The sequence below is a fragment of the Enhydra lutris genome, unplaced genomic scaffold, assembly GCF_002288905.1.
Source record: "Enhydra lutris kenyoni isolate GAN:26980312 unplaced genomic scaffold, ASM228890v2 scaffoldscaffold31, whole genome shotgun sequence".
NCBI classification, from domain to species: Eukaryota; Metazoa; Chordata; class Mammalia; order Carnivora; family Mustelidae; genus Enhydra; species Enhydra lutris.
The window spans coordinates 18,432,701-18,451,751 of record NW_019154115.1 but is presented as its reverse complement, the minus strand read 5'-3'; the positions used below and the strand labels follow the sequence as shown (position 1 = coordinate 18,451,751).

Genomic DNA, 19,051 nt, shown 5'->3' with positions numbered 1-19,051 from the left:
CAGGCAAAGTCACTTTCTCTTAGGGGGAAATGCAGGGGGTCTTATCATGCAGATTGCTTCATCTTCCTTTGCATGATGGAGGGATGCATGTGGCAGACTCCCAGGCACTGGCCAGAAAATTCCTGACTGACTGATGAAGACCACACTCTGAGCAAGTTGAAACTGCAGTTAGATTAGGTGTTAAGCCGCTGTTGGGAACTCAGCCTGAGTGATGCCATTGCGGATCAGTGGTTTTCCTTTTCAAAAAAATTTTTAACATTTTTAAAAAATTATGTATTTGGTAAACTTACTTTTAATTTTATTAATGTTATGCATGTAATGTGTACACTTTTATGTATGTAAATACATTTCAGAAATTGAGGACATCTGAGTAACCAGCACTTAGATCAAAAAACGGAATGCTGACAATATCCAGAACCTCCTCTCATGCACACATCTGGTCACTGCCCCTTCACAGATAAACATTCTCTTCTAACACTATGTGTTAGCATGTTCTGTTTGGAACATGTACAGTATATATCCTTTGTGAAGCATTCATATTTTTAAAACATAATTGTAATGCTATTACATTTTTTAATGTTTTGATCAATATAAAATTTCATATCAAATATTTAAATTTTCACAGTTATCTCATAAAGCTCCTTTTATAGGTGGTTTATTCAATTGGGATCCTGATAAGGTCCACTTGTTGCATTTGGCTAATATGTCTGTTAACTTCCTCTTTGTTCTCTCTTTTTTTCCCTCTTGTCATCCATTCATGAAGAAATCAGGTGATTAGCTCCCTCGCCCCCTTTTTTAACTTACAAGAACAATTTGTTATGCTAAGAAATAAACCTCATAACCTGATTCATATTTATTAAAGTGAATATTCTGTGCTCCAGATTGATTAGATGTGAAAGGGAGGCTTCCCACATAAATGATTTCATTAGTCAAGGCTGATAGAAGGTACAAGAAAGCAATTCTGAACTAGCTTTAGCAGAGAAGGATTAGAGGGTTGTGGGGAACCATCCAGGGAAGGTACTGCAGTTCCACCAGCTGTAAGCAGATTACAGGTTGATGGAGGCTTCAGCCCTCTCTGTCCCTCTCAACCCATCTGTGAAGCCGGCCTAGAACAAGTGGTGGTCCTTTAGAGCTATCTTCTTTTCCCATTGTCATTTATTTACTGAAGCAATCAGGGCATTAGTCCGGATCATACTGATTGCATCCCTATGATTGTGAAGAGGGAGAGCTAGGTTCCTTTCTCACGAGTTGAAGAATGAATCTTGCGGACAAAGGGGAGTGAGTAAAGTGATAAAAAGTTTTATTAAGCGGGTGTACAAAAAAAGCTCTCGGGAATGAGATGGGTCCTGCCAGGTTTGCCAGTATGGGCCTCCGCTAACATGCCTTAACATTCTTGTGACATCTTGGTTTGAATAAGGACTGGTGATAACATCTTTAATGGCTAACTTCTTCTTTGGGCTCTGGTTATTCTTGGTCACAATGTGACTGCCATTAAAGATCTCACCTCTGATGCCCAGGGCAGGGTGGTCTGGTTTGTTCCCTTATCTGCGGTTTCCTTATGCCTCAGCATTTCTGGGATTACTGTGAGCCTGATCACATAGCCCCCTGCCTATCTCTCCCTACCTAGCCCCTCCTGTCCCTTACTCAGTGAGACCCTTCAGATGTGTATCAGTGGGTCATATACTTGGGGATAATTGCCAACATGTATCTGGGGGCGGGGGGAGAGATAAAGGAAGTTTCCAAAGGAATTTTTATATGTTAATGTAGACTTACAGGATGGGGTGGGGGGCTGGGGGTCGGGTGGGATTGCCTTTTGCCCTAGCAAAGTGTCACCATCCAGGAAGTTGAGTCCCTAGAGGAATGTCACTCTGCCTACCTCAAGGACTTGTCAATGGGCTGCAAGTAGTAAGGAAATTTGGTAATTTTCTTCTGCCTTGTTTCCCACATACATTGGTGTTTAGCATGCTTTTTCCTGTCTTCTTTATTTCTTGTGAACTGGCAGTTTGTCCCATTACTTACATTTTTTACCCTTACTTTATAAAAATATAAGTGTTCATTCGTAACATTTAGTAACTACTGAGAAAAAAGAGAAAAAAAAAGTGTAGGTTACCTCCCAGTTTTATTAACAAGTTTTATTAACTGTCAACAATCGATTTGACCACAGAACTCCCCTTACTTTTTGTTGTTGCCGTCGTTTTAATACCTACTAATATCCATTACTCTTAAGAATATATCTGGAAATTCTTTCCTCGTGTTTCAGAACAAGATTACTGTACCACATCTTAAAAGATCGTGAGAACACAGAGAATTGCCAGTAAATCTTTTTATGATTGGAACTGAAATTAGCTATTTTATATGTTTTAGACCTTAGAACTAAATACATTCTTATATTTTAAACATGGAAAAAGAGAAACTGCAAATTAGTAATTAAAAATAACTGGAATGCCTTGTAGCCTGTACCCACAAAGTACTTCATAAGTGAGTAGCCTGTACCCACAGACTACTTCATAAGTGAGTAATGAGGCTAGGGCTCCCCGCCCCCTCGCATGTGGGAAGCCATAGAATCAGAGCACATTTCCTTGAGTTTGAACTCAGAACAAAAATGCATGCCTTTTTTGTTTTTCCCCTAAATTACCTTTGCTATTTTGAGTAGAACAGTTGGACATTTTATCAGAGAATTTACAGAGGTAGAAAAGATTTTCATGGGGCGCCTGGGTGGCTCAGTGGGTTAAAGCCTCTGCCTCCGGCTCAGGTCATGATCCCAGGTCCTGGGATGGAGCCACATTGGGCTCTCTGTCCAGTAGGGAGCCTGCTTCCTCCACTCTCTCTGCCTGCCTCTCTGTCTACTTGTGATCTCTATCAAATAAATAAATAAAATCTTAAAAAAAAAAAAAGATTTTCATATCCTTTCTCATTAATTGTAATGGTTTTGCTCTTTGTTTTCTAATAACGAACAGGATCCCTGTCAAAGTTTGCCTTACCTGGGAAAGCAGAAGTGGCATCTTCCTGCAACACAAGTAATACAAATATCTTCCAGAACTATGCAATGGAGGTACGGTTTTAATCCAAAGAGCGTCTTCCTTTATTACTTACACTACTCCTAGAACTTACGTTCCCTAAGTATTCACGGTCAGGGGCAAAGTAATAAAAAGTTAAATATGTAGCATCTGAAAATGTCAGAATGTATATTGTAACTGAATAAAATCTCCAGTATTTCAGAATACTGAAGTCATACTACTTCATCTCTGTTTAGGAAAGTCCCATGCTTCTTCTGGGATTTATCAAAGTACAAAAGCATTTCCATTTTCAGTATTTCTAGTTTCCCTTATTATCTCTGTGTTCTTTTTGAACTTTTATTTCACATTTGAACCTCTTAAAAACCAATTCTGCTATGCAGGCACACTTTTGTGATGAGAGGACATGGAGTGTTCTGGCATTTATTTCCCCATTCCCCATCATGTTTTTCATTTCTTGTGTTAGTTTGATGTGGTTATCTGCTGGAGATGCTGCTGTGTGTCTCTTTTTCTCACAATGAAAAAGTTATGTTTTTACAGTTTAAAAGTTTTCCCTAACTTTTGTATAGAAATTGCTTCCAGGGGCGCCTAGGTGGCTCAGTCATTAAGCATCTACCTCTGGCTCAGGTCGTGATCCCAGGGTGCCTGGGATAGGGCCCTGTATCAGGCTCCCTGCTCCGAAGGGAACGTGCTTTTCCCTCTTCCACTCTCTCTGCTTTTCCCTTTCCCACTCCCCGTTTGTGTTCCCTCTCTCACTTTGTCTCTCTCTGTCAAATAAATAAAATCTTAAAAAAAAAAGAAAAGAAAAGAAAAAGAAATTGCTTCCAAATACATTTGTGAGTGTTGTTGCTTCTTCAAGACTAGTTTGCCTAAATTTGGAAAATAGATTTGCATGTAGCTGGGAAATAACTGTGAGCACAGATATTACAATTGACCCAAGTTTCTCATGGCTTCAGGAATTTCTGTATTTTATTCATGTAATGACAGCATTTACATTCATATATAGCAACACTTCTTAAACTGTCTTTAGTGACAGACCAGGGTTTTGTTGGGGTTTTTAATTTCCAATCTGTCATGGTTTATACTCTTGTGAAAATGTGTATTGATCACAAACTTAGATATTGCAGCAATGACCAATTTCTTTAAGGGTTTCTAAGTCCTCTTCTCAATTTCTTTACTTAACACAAATCAAAAAGAGTTTGTAGACCCACACTTGTCTGATGACCACACTATGAGTAGCACACAGACCCATAATATGTAATTACAAATACCTATTTTGGGTATTAGTAAATTAATGCTTGGATTTGCTTTTTCACTAATAAAACCATGGCATGTTTTGTAGTAATTATAATAGTAAGGTTCCCTTTCTTAAGTGCAAGTTTCCCTTTCAGGTAAAAATTTTGAAATCAATTTAGCTGAGTGTAATCTATTTTTGTTTGTTTATTTGTTTGCTTGTAAATTCTGAATCCTTCTGACTTACAGTTTTCTAATAGACTTATGGATTGAAGTTGTTTTTAATTCATAGTATCTCCAACAGGCTCACTTATGTAAAGTGTTGTTTTCTCCCATAGGTTCTTATCTCAAGTTGCTCTCGGTGTAGAACATGTGATTGTCTTGTCCATGATGAGGAAATCATGGCTGGCTGGACAGCAGATGATTCAAATCTCAATACTACATGCCCATTTTGTGGCAATCTTTTCTTGCCCTTTCTGAATATTGAAATAAGAGATTTAAGACGGCCTGGAAGGTAATGATTTGTGCTTTCTTTTTCCTTCATGTTTAAGGATCGTATTTACTAGAATATCTCTTTTCTCAAAAACTTCCTTTAATTCACATTGCAGATACTTTCTGAAGTCAAGCCCATCTACAGAAAATATGCATTTTCCATCCTCTTTTTCAACTCAGACAAGGCAGTCTTGTATCTCAACATCAGCATCTGGTCTTGACACATCTGTTATTTCTGTTCAAGGGAATTTTGATCTCAATAGGTAATTATAATTCTGTGGAACGATATTTTAACATGTATTGCACATGCTTCTGAAAATGACATAAAAATCAGCTGACCATTTAAAATTTCTAGTCTCGCCCGGGTGGCTCAGTCGGTTAAGCTTGCGATTCTTGATTTTGGTTGAGCCCATGATCTCAGTGTCATAGGGTCAAGCCCCACATCAGGCTCTGCACTGGGCCATGGAGTCTGCTTGTGATTCTCTCTCTCCCTTTCCCCCTGCCTTGCTTGCACGCACACATGCTCTCTCAAATTTCCATGTATAATAAACTTATAATCTTAAGTTCTTTCCCCTAATTAAAACAGTATTAAAATTCTCTAATAACCTAAATGTTTAAACAGTTACAGTTTATGCTTTATGAATCCTGAGAGTTTAAGCTGTATAATTCTTATAGGATAATGTTTACTACTGTTTTAAAAGTAAAATAACACCTGGAACACCTGGACTGGCTCAGTGGGTAGAGCATGTGACTCTTGATCTCAGGGTCATGAGTTCAAGCCCCACATTGAATGTGAAGCCTACTTTAAAAAAAAAAAAAAAAGTAAATATTCTATAGAACACTTGAAGTTCACCGTGAACATCTTTTTCTCATCCCTGTCTCTTTAGAACTTAAGTCAGTCCTAACTTACTTCTACTTTGGAATATTTAATAATCTGAGAAGGCATTTAAAGGTGATAGAGGAACTGTAAAATCAAAGTAAGACTTTACAGTAAGCCTAGTATAAGTGAATTTACACTTTAAACAAATGCAGATATTGACTCCATTTTGGAGAAGTGCCAGAGACACCACATTCATAACGGGGCAGGTGAAGTCATAATGGTAACTGCATGTGCAGGAAAACATCCGAGGTACAGGCCAGCTGGCATGCCCTACCTGTTTGATGCTGAGTGCCTAGGCAGCACAGCTGTAAATCTGTGTGATGGTAGGTTTAGTGGAGCCCTTTCTCTGGCTGGGTCCACTAGCTTGTGACTCCTGAAGGAAGAAGTGCCTATTTTCTCTGCTTTGTATCCTCTGGGCCTACTGGAGTTCCTGACATATAAAAGTTGTCCATTAACTGTTTTGATAAATGAATGACTTTGGAATACTTAAAGTTCACTGGATAAATAGGAAATTTAACATGATTAGACTACTTAAAAATATATCCTGTTCCCCAGCCAACTTCTGATGAACACCTTCATTTGATTTACTTTGGTATGCATCCAGCTCTGAGTCTAAAGAGCTGGATGTTCTGGATGAAATAAAGTAAATCTAGACAATGATATGCTTTTTTTCCTTTTTTCAATGCCCAAGCAAATCTAAACTGCTGGAAAATACGTGTGCCCGAAGCATTCAGATCCCTGCTGATAGATCAAAAACAGCTGTGTCAAAATGTCCAATATTTCCAATGGCCAGGAGTGTTAGTACTTACGGCCCCTTGGATAAGGAAGACACTAGAGGCCAGAAGCTCATTCCTACAGGCAGCCTGCCAACTACTTTACAAGGAGCTACTGTATGTATTTTGGTGTTTTTTAAAATTTGGACATTGATGATTTACATTTGATTCTGTTCCCGTTGTCCTATATAGTCTTATTAGCTTTGATATTATAATGCATCAAGAAGAGTTTCTAGGGCCATGATACAATTCTAGTATTTTCTATTTATATGGAAATCATTGACAGGAATTTTAAAAATTGATTTAGTATAATCAATCTTGTATTTTCCATTTATGTTTTTTTTTATTTATTCAACAGGATTCTTTAGGATTAGAGTGGCACCTCCCCAGTCCAGATCCTATCACTGTTCCATATCTTAGTCCTTTAGTGGTGTGGAAGGAGCTTGAAAGCTTACTGGAAAATGAAGGCGACCATGCAATAACAGTGGCAGACTTTGTGGACCACCATCCAATCGTGTTTTGGAACCTGGTGTGGTATTTTAGACGTCTTGACTTACCCAGTAACTTACCCGGACTGATTCTTTCTTCCGAGCATTGTAACAAGTATTCAAAGGTATGAAAATAAAAATTAACTAAAAGGCAATGCTACTGTCACCATTGTAATGCTTGCATATTCTAAATGACAAAAAAGTAATTTTTATGCTAAGTTTTTAAAATAACCATCTGAATCATTGGATCAATAAAATTATTTTCTTTGCATTTACAGATAGTTTTTCTTCTTACAGCCTAGCAGTAAGATAAAATCATGTTTTGTAGCCTTCTTGTAAAATTGACACAAAATGGGCTGTGTTTTGGATATAATCTCAAGAAGAAACTGTCAATGACTTTAATGAGAAGAGTTCGTGCTTTGGCCCCACTCATGTCTCATACCTCTTTCAAAACAAGCATTACACATTTTTAGGAGGATGTCTGTAATTCCTAGCTCAGTCATGTGCTACCATTCTCCTCAGTCCTTTTCTCTGAGTTTTTGCTTAACATCTAGATAGGTTGTTATGTTTACTTGTATTTTTGATCCATTGTTCTATAAAGGTGTTTATTTCTTCATATGTATCACCACCACTAAATTGCAACATCTCCAAGTTCAGGAACTTTTTGTGCCTACTTGTACTCATGTCTGTGATTGTGTATCGGTTTAGATTTTCCGCACATGACCGATGTTTGACCAAGAGGTTAACTCAGTGAGTTATCTAGGGTAGGGTCTTGGTCTGATGTAGAATGAGGCTCCCGGATTCATGGTGCCCTTTTTACTGATCTAAGTATTTGATTAAACCTGCTACTTCAGAGGGGGCACCTGGTGGCTCAGTTGGTGGTTACGTGTCTGCCTTCAGCTTGGGTTATGATCCCAGGGTCCTGGGACTGACCCCCGCATCGAGCTCTCTGCTCTGCACGCAGGGAGTCTGCTTCTCCCTCTCCCTCTGGCACTCCCCCTGCTTGTGCTCTCTCTTTCAAATAAATGAATAAAATCTTAAAAAAAAAAAAATCTACTTCAGAGATCATTAGCTTCTCAATTCAGCCCATCTTCCTTAAATAGAGATAAAATGCATACAAACCAGTCATTTTCTGTTCTCCTTTCTCTCTTGCACACATATATCCTAAAAAATATTTATAAGGATCTTTATAAAATATTTACAAAATCTTATCAGGTAAGGATCATTAATGAATATCTCTTTATTCTTTAACACAGATTCCTCGCCACTGTATGTCTGAGGATAGTAAATATGTTTTAATACAAATGTTATGGGACAATATGAAATTACATCAAGATCCGGGACAACCCTTGTACATCCTCTGGAATGCCCACAGTGAGTGCTCTCATAGAATGCTGACTTCGTTTGTGTAAGAGTAATCTCTGCTTGCTTTATTTAGCAATAGTAAACTCATGTGTAACTAACTTCTATTTTACTTTACTACTTTTTGTCTTACAGGTCAAAATCGTACACTTTTGTTTGAGAGTGAGTGTTAAGTTTGATGTTTTTAGTGCTATCTTCCATGGAGGCCAAGGGGTTTTTTGTGGGGGGTTTTTTGTTTTGTTTTGTTTGAGTGGTACTGTGTATGTGCTGGAGGGGGTTATGTTTTGTGGAGTTCGCTTTTAGCCCATTGCTTGTCCTAGTTTCTTCTTTTTACATATTTGTTTGTTCCCATCCCAGGCTGCTGATTGAGAATTTCCTCCACGGGCTGTCTTAAGGAAAACTGCATTTTTAGTTTTTGTCTGTTTGAGGCCACAGAAAACTTTAAGCCTATTTTCATCATTATGAGTCTTATTTTTTCTCCTTTTTTCCTTTCTCAATCTTAGATTTCTGTTCCTTTATCTATTGCTCTTAATTTGCTTTTAATGCTTTGTAACTTCTTGAATAACTATCAGTTGCTGCTTAATTTTTTGTCCTTTATACATAGAACATTTCCCTTCACCTGTTCTTTTGTTCTTTCACAGCCCAAAAGTATCCAATGGTCCATTTATTGCAAAAAGGTGATAATTCATTTAACCAGGAACTATTGAAAAATATGGTAAAGAGCATTAAAATGAATGATGTTTATGGACCAATGAGTCAAATTTTAGAGACATTGAATAAATGTCCTCATTTTAAAAGACAGAGGTAAGTCTGTCTTAAATGAATATATTGTTACTCTAAGCAGATACATATTTTTGGCTTAGTAATTTGTTTGATCACTTCATGCTTTTATTAGCATCAGTATTTTTGTACAGAATATAGAGATTATATGAATAGTAATATCTTCTCCACTCCTTTCCCCCCTAGGAGTTTGTATAGAGAAATACTATTTCTCTCGCTTGTAGCCCTGGGAAGAGAAAACATTGATATAGGTAATCTACTGTAATATCTACATGTAATGTTTGTATGTCATGGTATTATTTTCAAAGTATTTTTGTATTGGTAGTCTTTAGTATTATTTTAATATTATTTATTATTATTTTAATATTAATGTATTAGAAGAATTCTTTCTTTGGTTTTTTTAATTTAATGTAATGGATACTTTGGTCATATTAGTAATAGTAATGATAAATGATAAAAGCTAACATTTTTTGAAGCCTACTGTGTGTCTGACACTGTAGCAAGTACTTCCCAAGTATAATCTCCTGTAATTCTCCCAAAAGCCCTATGAGTTAGGGACTGCTGTCATTTCAGAAGGGATGTAAGGTAGCTATCTATCTCAAGAGGCCCCAGACTATTTTGATTGGTCATCTCCTTCTCCCAGTGATTGTGCTGGGCTCCCTTTAAGTTGCCACTTCTAAGTCTCAGGAAAGGGCAGGAATAGCCCCTGATAGAAAGGAAAGAAGAAAGGGATAGCTGTTAGACATTGAGAGATTGGAGCAGAGTTTAGGCATTTTGTCTGAAAAGTTATAATGTGAATAAGTTGATGAAAGTGACAATGATACATATTTAAGTTCTCTGATGTTGAGTGGTACCTAACGTGGGTGCCCTGCTTAAGTAAACCCACTCCCAGTTAAAGAGAGAATTTGTAATCAGCCATAGTTTTTAGGTGATTGTATACTGTCTTAACAAAAACATATCTGGTTATTTAGCGCTAGTCAACACTTTGGTTGGCTTTTTTTCTTTCTTTCTTTCTTTTTTTTTTTTTTTTTAGATTTTTAAAGATTTATTTACTTATTTGAAAGAGAGAGATCTCACAGAGGGGCAGAGGGAGAGGGAGGGAAATAGACTCCCAACTGAGCATGAAACAGGACACAGGGCTTGATCCCAGGACCCTGAGCTCATGACCTGAGCTGAAATCGAGAGAATCAGACCCTCAACCGACCCAGGAGCCCCTCAAAATGATGATAGTATGTAATAAGCTTATGTGCCCTGTTACAAGTCGCTCAGCCAGACCATATGGAACATGAATAGAGAACAAGGGCATTCCCTGCGGTGCTGGCTTCCCAACAAGTTCATTAGCAGGTGGGAAAGAGTAAGAGTTAGTGAGGGAAGTAGAGGGCTTAGAGGAGCCATCCCTAACTGGGAATCTCAAGGGGTATCAGGTGCCTTCTGACCAATGGTGACCTGTGTCACTGGGACTTGTCAGTCTTGATGCCAAAAGAGAGCTTGTAGAATCCAGAAGCAATGATATGTGTGGGTGAGATGGCAAGCATCTTATAGAATGTAACTACTAGGTAAGGGGTAATATTTTTTATGTACTCATTATCTAAAACGGTTAACCTTTTCTGAGCACATTTTACAGAAAAGTCAAATTTACTTAAACTTTAGAATAAATGTCCTGGGTGCCTGGGTTGTTCGGATGGTTAAGTGACTGCCTTCGTCTCAGGTCATGATCCCAGAGTCCCAGGATTGAGTCCTGCATCGGGCTCCCAGCTCCATGGGGAGTCTGCTTCTCCCTCTGACCTTCTCCCCTGTCATGCTCTCTGTCTCTCTCTCTCTCTCAAGTAAATAAATAAAAATCTTTAAAAAAATAAAATAATGTCCTGACCCCCTAAAATAATGGTGAGAGAGGGAAAGTATAAAAGGGTTTTCTTTTATCTCAGCAATCTGTCATTCACTTTGCTCTAGCCAAAACAAGCATCACGTGCCCCCTGGGTGGTGCTGTGAATTTCCTCATCCTTGCACCCCTTCCCCAACCAGAGCCAAATTTACAAATACACTTCTTTCCTGACCCTAACCCCCATGCAAAATTTTACTCCTCCTCTATTAGAACTGCTTGGAGATTATTATATAGGTACTGTTTACTGATACCTCAAAGGAGTTTGCCATTTCATGAGTCTAAGAGCCCTTTTCCTCTGACTCTTTGAGGACAAACCTGATAGTAACTTCCTTTGCCAATTCTTCGAAGGCTTCTGGAAACATCTGAATTCTTAGGACCTGTCCTTTTTGGTCCTCTCTGGGTGCAAAGCTCTGGACAGTCTGTATATGTTGGGTGCCCTCAGAAAACTATCACTTTCTGTGTAGCCCCAGAGTTGATGCCCAGGGAGAATTTAGAAACCCAAGAAGGATTGGAGACTAGAACAGTAATAGGAAGGGGGGGGAAAGCGACTTGAAAACAAATATAAATGAGTAAATAAATGGAGGGAGAACCTGGATGTTAAAAGGTTTATTTCTGGAGGCTTCTGCTGAGAGGCAGACCAGACTATAGGGAGAAGGTACTTAAAGTGCATTGTGACCAGGAGAGAGAGTGGAGAATGTGTCTGGGAACAAAGTCTAAGGGACCTCAGGGCCAGAGAAGTTTAAAAATAAGGAAGGCTTCAGAGGAAATGGCACTAACTTGAGAACTTAGCCAGAATATGAGTGGGGGAGAAAACAAACAAACTTTAAAGTTTGCAGGAAGACCCTGAAGTGAAGAGTCTAGCATTTTTGAGTAACTGAAAGGCCAGGGAAGACAGGATTCAAAGAGAAAAGGTGGAGTGTGGAGTGAAATGGGCTCAGAGAAGCAGGCGGGGACTAAATCATACCATCTAACAGGTGCTGCCAGGTTTTTTGGATGGAATCCTCAGTGCAGTGGGAAACATCTGGGGGATTTTTTTTTTTTTAAGATTTTATTTATTTGACAGACAAAGATCACAAGTAAGCAGAGAGGCAGGCAGAGGGGGACGGGGAGGCAGGCTCCCCGCTGAGCAGAGATCCCAATGCTGGGCTCCATCCCAGGACCCTGGGATCATGACCTTAGTCGAAGGCAGAGGCTTTAACCCAATGAGCCACCCAGGTGCTCCCATCTGGGGGATTCTTAAGCAGGAGAGAGACATGATGGAATATATGTCTTATCAGGATTTCTAGTCTATGGAGAATAAATTGGGTGGGAACCCAGTGGATAGTGAAAAGGACAATTAAGAAGCTAATGCAATAATACAAGTGAAACCAGGTGGTGGCTTAGGTGTGATATTTTAAACAAAACTAACATTTAAAGAACAAAGAGGGACTCCTGGCTGGCTGGGTGGGAAGAGCGTGTGACATTTGATCTTCGGGGTCATGAGTTCAAGCCCCCACATTGTATGTAGAGATTACTAAAAAATAAGTAGATAAACTAAAAAAAAAAAAAAAAAAAAAGGAAAAAGACTGATTTGGTTAGGAAGAAAATAAATCTGCTCATTTAAGAGTTAGGAATTGGAAATTGGCCTTACACTAAAATGGCTTTTAAAAATTTTAGCTATAAATCTAAGCCCAGTAGAGATCTGTGTTTGGTATCTTTGTTTGGAAAAATATATATATATGGCCCAGAGAAATATAACCAAGGAACATCGTACTCAGAAGTTATATTAAGTCATAGATTTCCTAGTTGAAATAAAGGTGGAAAAGTCTGGACAAGTTCCAGTAAGAAAGGTAAAACTTACTTAGAATTAAGGACTATTTGATAGAGAAGGCTAATGGAAGTATAAGTGTGTTTAACCTATAATTTTGTTTGTAAATAAATACTGTATGAATGTGTTGAGCTGCCTTTTCTATTAAAAAGTGGAAAAAAATGAATGGGTTCAAATTGCAACCAGGGGGCTTTGAGCAGAATGTTGTAAATGTTTGTGCTTTTTTGGTTTTGGGGTTTTTCTTTTTTTGGGTTTTTTTTTTTTTTTTTTTAGAGAGAGCACGTGCCTGTGTGTGGATGGGGGCCAGGGCAGAGGGAGGGAGAGAGACTCTTAAGCAGGCTCCACACCCAATGCAGAGATGGAACTGGGGCTCAGTCTCGTGACCCTGAGGTCATGACCTGAGCCAAAATCAAGAGTCAGATGCTTAAACCAATTCAGCCACCCAGATGCCCTGAATATTTGTTTTTTAACTATAATGGTTGTGAAACACTAGAAACTATTAAAAATAAGAAACTTGCCTAATGATTTTAATGTTCGACTGGAAAATTAATCATGTAGGAACTTATATGTGGATACCTACGTAAACTTCTACCTGATGAAACAGAAAAAGAAGAGCAAACTGAACCCAAAGCAAGCAGAAGAAAAGAAATAATAAATATTACAGCTGAAATAAATGAAATAAATAAAAATAGGGAAAACTATTTTTAAAGATAGAGAAACTGATCAGAACCAAAATTGATTCTTTGAAAAGATTGATAAAATTGATCTTCATTTAGACTAAGAGAAAAAGAGAGAAGACTCAAATTAGTGAATCAGGAATGAAAGAGGGGATATTCCCACTGCCCTTCCATTAACAAAAAGAATTATAAGTTAGTATAATAAATATTTATATGCCAATAAATTCAATAACCCAGAAGAGATAGGCAAATTCCGGCAAAGACATAAACTATAAAACTGACTCTAGAATAGAAAACCTTAACAGAGCTGTAACAATAAATAGATTGAATTGATAATCAGAAAGCTCCCCAGAAAGAAAAACCCAGGACCAGATGGTGAGTTCTGTCAAATGTTTAAAGAAAGGTTAACACTAATTGTGATGGACTTCATGTTTGTGCCCTATCTCATGTGTAGCCCTAATGTAATGGTATTTGGAAGTAGGCCCTTGGGAAGCAATAACATCATTTGGTTGGAGCCCCCCAAAATGGGATTAATATCCTTAAAAGAAGAAGAGAGCCATCTCTCTTTCTCTGCCACATAAGGATACAGGGAGAAGACAGCTGTCTGAAAACCAGGAAGAGTGCTCTCACCAGACACCAGATATGCTACCATGGCCTTGATCTTGGATGTTCCAGCCTCAAGAGCTGTGAGAAATAAATGTTCATCATTTAAGCCACCCAGGCTCTGGTATTCTGTTGTAGCAGCCTGAACTAAAACATTAATCCTTCACAAACTCTTACAAAAGTAGAAGAGAAAGGAGCACCTCCTAACTCATTCTATGAAGCCAGGATTACCAAAGATGTCACAAGAAAGGAAAACTACAGAGCAATATCCCTTATTGACAGTTCTCAACACACTGCTAGCAAACCAAATCCAGCAACGTTTAGGAAGGTTTATATTCCACGACCAACTGGTATTTATCCCAGGAATGTAATGTTGGTTCAATGTACAAAACTCAGTCACCACAATATATCATATTAATAGAATAAAAGACACACGTATCTCTGGGGTACCTGGCTGGCTCACTCAGAGCATGCGATTCTTGATTTCAGGGTTGTGAGTTCAAGCCCCATGTTGGGTGTAAAGATTACTTAAAAATACAATCTTAAAAAAGAAAAAGACAACACATACCTCAGAAGATGCAGAAAAAGCATTTAGCAAAATCAACAAACTAGGAATAGAAGGGAATATCCTTAATTTGATAAAGAACATTTATGAAAAAACCCAGATTAACACCATACTCAATGGATTCCCATAAAAAATTAAAAATAGAAATTTCATATCATCCAGCAATTACATTTCTGGTTATATACCCCAGAGAATTAAAAGTAGGATCTGGAAGAGATATTTGTACATCCATGTTCATAACAGCATTATTCATAATAGCTAAAATGTGGAAACAATTCCTGTGTTCATTGAAGGATGAATGAGTAAGCATAAAATGTGGTCTATAGTGACTCTTAATCTCACAAAACAAACTGAGGGTTAATGGGGGGAGGGGGGTTGGGGGGGTGGGATTATGGACACTGGGGAGGGTATGTGCTATGGTGAGTGCTGTGAAGTGTGTAAACCTGGCGATTCACAGACCTGTACCCCTGGGGATAAAAAGATATTATATGTTTATAAAAAATAAAATTTAAAAAAAAAATGTGGTCTATATACACAATGGAATATTATACAGCCTTTAAAAAAGAAGGAACTTCTGGCACATACTACAACATGGATGAACCTTGAGGGCATGATGTTAAATGAAATAAGCCAGTCACAAAAAGACAATCATACAGTTATTAGAGTAGTCAAAATCATCAAGACAGAAATAGAATGGTAATTGACAGGGTGGGAAAGGGAGAATGGAGAATTATCCTTTAATGGATATAAGGTTTCAGTTTTACAGGAGGAAAAGAGTAATGGAGATGGATGGTGGTGATGGTTGTACATTATGAAGGTTTGTAATACCACCAACCTGTAAAAGTTGTTAAGATGGTAAATTTTACATGTATTTTACCACAATTTTTAAATTTTTAAAAGAAGGCATCTTAAAACTTGAAATTTCATTGGTCTGTGTAATCTAACTCTAGAATGCTAAGGCCTGGGGCCCCTGGGCGGCTCAGTTGGTTAAGTGTCTGCCTTCAGCTCAGGTCATGATCGCAGGGTCCCAGAATTGAGTTCCACATCCAGCTCCCTCCCTGTTCAGCAGCAAGTCTGCCTCTCCCTCTCCCTCTGTCTCTCCCCTCCACTTGTGCGCTCTCGCTTTCTCTCTCTCTCTCTCTCTCTCTCTCTGTCAAATAAATAAAATCTTTAAAAAATTAAAATATTCTTTCTAAAAAAATAAAAATAAAATCCTAAGGACTCTAAGGTCCTTGTTTGAGCTTCTGTAGTCCTTTAGTTGGCAGAAATGACCTAGGAATTCCTTCTTGGCCTCTAATTTTATAGTTCTGTAATATTACAAAAACTTGATTGTTGTTAGTATTGAGTATAAATTGCTGAATGCCCTTATTTCCTTATGAATTTTTGCAGATGCATTTGATAAAGAATACAAGATGGCATACGATCGCCTCACACCTAGTCAAGTCAAGAGTACACACAACTGTGACAGACCGCCAAGTACAGGGGTGATGGAATGTCGAAAAACCTTTGGAGAACCTTATCTTTAAGACATGCACGTTTTGTGTATACTTTCAATATGTATTGTATAGTCCATGTATAAAATAACATTCGAAGACTCTAAACTCTTTTTCTTCAATTTTTGAAAATGCATTTGTAAATGGTTCAGAAAGTCCAGATAGCTTATGTACAGAATGTTTTCAAAAGAGAAGAGTGACAAGTGAGGAGAAAGCCATTTTGTTTCCCATTTCTTTTTTTTTTTCTTTACTTCTCCTGTAATAAGTAATTAAGTATTTTTGTGACGAGGAAATCCCTAAACAAAATTACTTCTCAAAATAAGACAACCGTTTCATGGTTTCTCTTGGAAGACACATTGAAAAATCATGTATGGAACTTAAACAAATGTAAGATCAAAGTATTTCCTGTTTTCATAGACTATTCAAATGTTTTGACCATGAAGTTGTATTATACATATTTTAAATTGTTTATAGTAAGTTGATATTTTTTTAATTTTTAAACTTAATATAGCAAACAAAATGAACTTAAACTTATGAAGCAAGCAATTAAGTGCTTATTTTCCTTGTCTGCTGCTATTTGACGTAATTAGTACAGCTGCGGCTCTCTATATGTATATCTATCTATCTATCTATCTATCTATATTTTTTATTACCTGGAGGAATGATTCAGAAATGTCACTGTTATGCTAGGATTGCATGTTAGTACAGCTAAGCCTGACCGCAGTAAGTAAATGAAAGTGAAGGTGTGCACTGCCCAGACTGACTTATTGAGCCTTGTGGAAGGAGAGCCGGAGAGGTTCCAAGTCTGCTTCTGCCAAATCAGGTTCAATATACCATGATTTGAAAATTTTCTCTATCACTTACAGATGCATACAGTACACAGGGAGCGCTTACAAAACCAAATATCAATTTAAATTTTAATACGCTACATGAACACTTATGCTGGGAAATATGTCAGACAACTTATTCTAAATTTTACCCTTATTTTAATATCTAAAATATTGGGGATGATGTAGATTGTGTCATATTTATCTGGAATATGACCTACTGGAGTATTCTGTTAATATTATAAATATATATACATATATATAAAAATACTCAAAATATTTTTTCAAAAGTAGAAAAATAATAACTCTCAAAGTACAGCCAGATAGAATTTCCCATATTGAGGAACTTGGCTTTTTCAATAAGCCTTCAGAATCTGAAGTCTATGGAATCTAAAATCCAGAAATATCCAGAAATCAGACAATAAATAGAATGTTTTAGCACCAATGGTATTAAAGAGACTCTAAAAAAATATTTTTAGTTCCATTATTGCAAAAATCACTTTCTTTGGGTAATTTCCGATAAAAAGTATTCTTTGACTATTAGAATTATGTATAGATTATCAGTATGTGTATGTGCATGGTTGCACACATTGTCATGAATGAAGGAATTCTCTAGACACTTTCAAAGAAGAAAAAATGGATGGTTCCAAATTTGGTCTGGAAAGCCAGTAGAGTCCAGCACACTTGTACTGGGGATATCTGAGACTTCGAATCAATTTAGCTGCAGAAAAACTACCTTTTGCATTCACACCATTAGTGAATAGCATCAAGCTGACACATTTCACAGCTTTCGACTGGGGAAGTAATAGAGTTTACAAATGTGAAATTTTGATTCGGATTAGTTTGATGCTGAACTTGCTTACTTGAAAAATCTGGTGCTATGCACATATATATGCCTTTCCTTTGTAAATACAACTCCAGTCTTCTACTTTACTATTCATATCCAGGTTTCACATTCTGCCGGAGTCTTCTGTTCCCTAAATCACTTGAAAATTGTAAAACGAGAGAAATGTTTAGTAAGTGAGGCTTTGGGCATTGGCAACAAACATCCCTCAAATCGGGTTCTGGGGTTCTATTCTGGTTTTTTGATGCATGTTTTACTTTCCCTTATAAGAACAGCTTTTACTGTTCGTGGAAGTTGTTTAACTTTTCTTTAACACAAACTATATGTAAAAATTATAGTTGATGGATTTCAAATCGCTGACCCAAAAAAGTGAGGTAAAGCCCATCCTTTCTGGTTCAAACTCAGATGGAAAAGTGAGTATAATTTTTACCTACCCCCATGCCTCGCCCCCCCCCACAAAGTTTTGTTTTTGCTTTTGGTTGGGTTTTATTTCTACTTTTAATCCCCAGGAAATATTATTTGTAGAAATTTAGTCTTTAAAAATAAAACCTAAAACATGAATAGAAAGTGGTAAACCCTGCTCGAAAGAAAATTAAAATCTAGATCATCCTTTAAAATAACTCTATATAAACTTTTCTTCCATTTTGTCTCTGTTGAGGATACATTTTGAAGAATCATGGCCAATCGTGTTGGAGAGAAATACATTTTTGCTACATTATCTGTCTCTTGTTTTCTTACTCTTAGTTTTGTTTATATGTTTAATAGTGGAAAATAAACCATGCTGTGTCCCGGTATAACTTGTTTACTACTTCCTCCCATGGTGTTTTGAATGTCATACATTTGTATTTTGTATCTAATTTTGATATTCAACTTTTTCTTCCTACTGCCAGGTAAGGAATTATACAGCCTGCTCATACTCTGATTTTTGTCTTTTTTTCCCCTGATTTCTCTTTTGGACGATGGTGGGGAGGGAGGGAATGCTTTAAAACTCTAACACTACCAGATTATTTGATTCTAAGTTTTTCTAATATGTTTTTACATTTTTGTATATAGAGAAATGGCCCCAGAAAATGTTGGTTCAGCATTTTATGTGATACATACTTACTGTACTTTACGGTGGTAACTACTCTAATACTTCAGTGCAACTAGCAAGTGTTGACCTGGTGTACAGAGAAGGCTGTGATGTTTTATTTCTAAATACATTTTAAGTACACGGTTAGAAGAGACCTGTGTGTATGGTAATGTCAGATGGCCCAGTTTTATTTTTATTTCTCCCACTAGAACTTGAAAGCTGCTGTTAGGCACTTTATTCCAGACCAGCAAAGGAAAGG

At 37.4% G+C, this 19,051-nt stretch overlaps 1 protein-coding gene across 1 annotated transcript in view; it reads left to right on the top strand.

Annotated features, from left to right (window-relative positions):
• Positions 1 to 18,179, top strand: part of LOC111153278 (DENN domain containing 4A) — a 123,768-nt gene extending 105,589 nt beyond the window's left edge. The window contains exons 25-34 of the mRNA XM_022512201.1: positions 2,958 to 3,052; positions 4,586 to 4,761; positions 4,856 to 5,002; positions 6,311 to 6,509; positions 6,751 to 7,005; positions 8,137 to 8,254; positions 8,378 to 8,404; positions 8,884 to 9,046; positions 9,209 to 9,273; positions 15,946 to 18,179. Coding sequence (XP_022367909.1) covers positions 2,958 to 3,052; positions 4,586 to 4,761; positions 4,856 to 5,002; positions 6,311 to 6,509; positions 6,751 to 7,005; positions 8,137 to 8,254; positions 8,378 to 8,404; positions 8,884 to 9,046; positions 9,209 to 9,273; positions 15,946 to 16,082 — 1,382 coding nt within the window. The 3' untranslated portion in view covers positions 16,083 to 18,179. The remainder of the gene's footprint in view (positions 1 to 2,957; positions 3,053 to 4,585; positions 4,762 to 4,855; positions 5,003 to 6,310; positions 6,510 to 6,750; positions 7,006 to 8,136; positions 8,255 to 8,377; positions 8,405 to 8,883; positions 9,047 to 9,208; positions 9,274 to 15,945) is intronic.
• Positions 18,180 to 19,051: the final 872 nt, after the last annotated feature.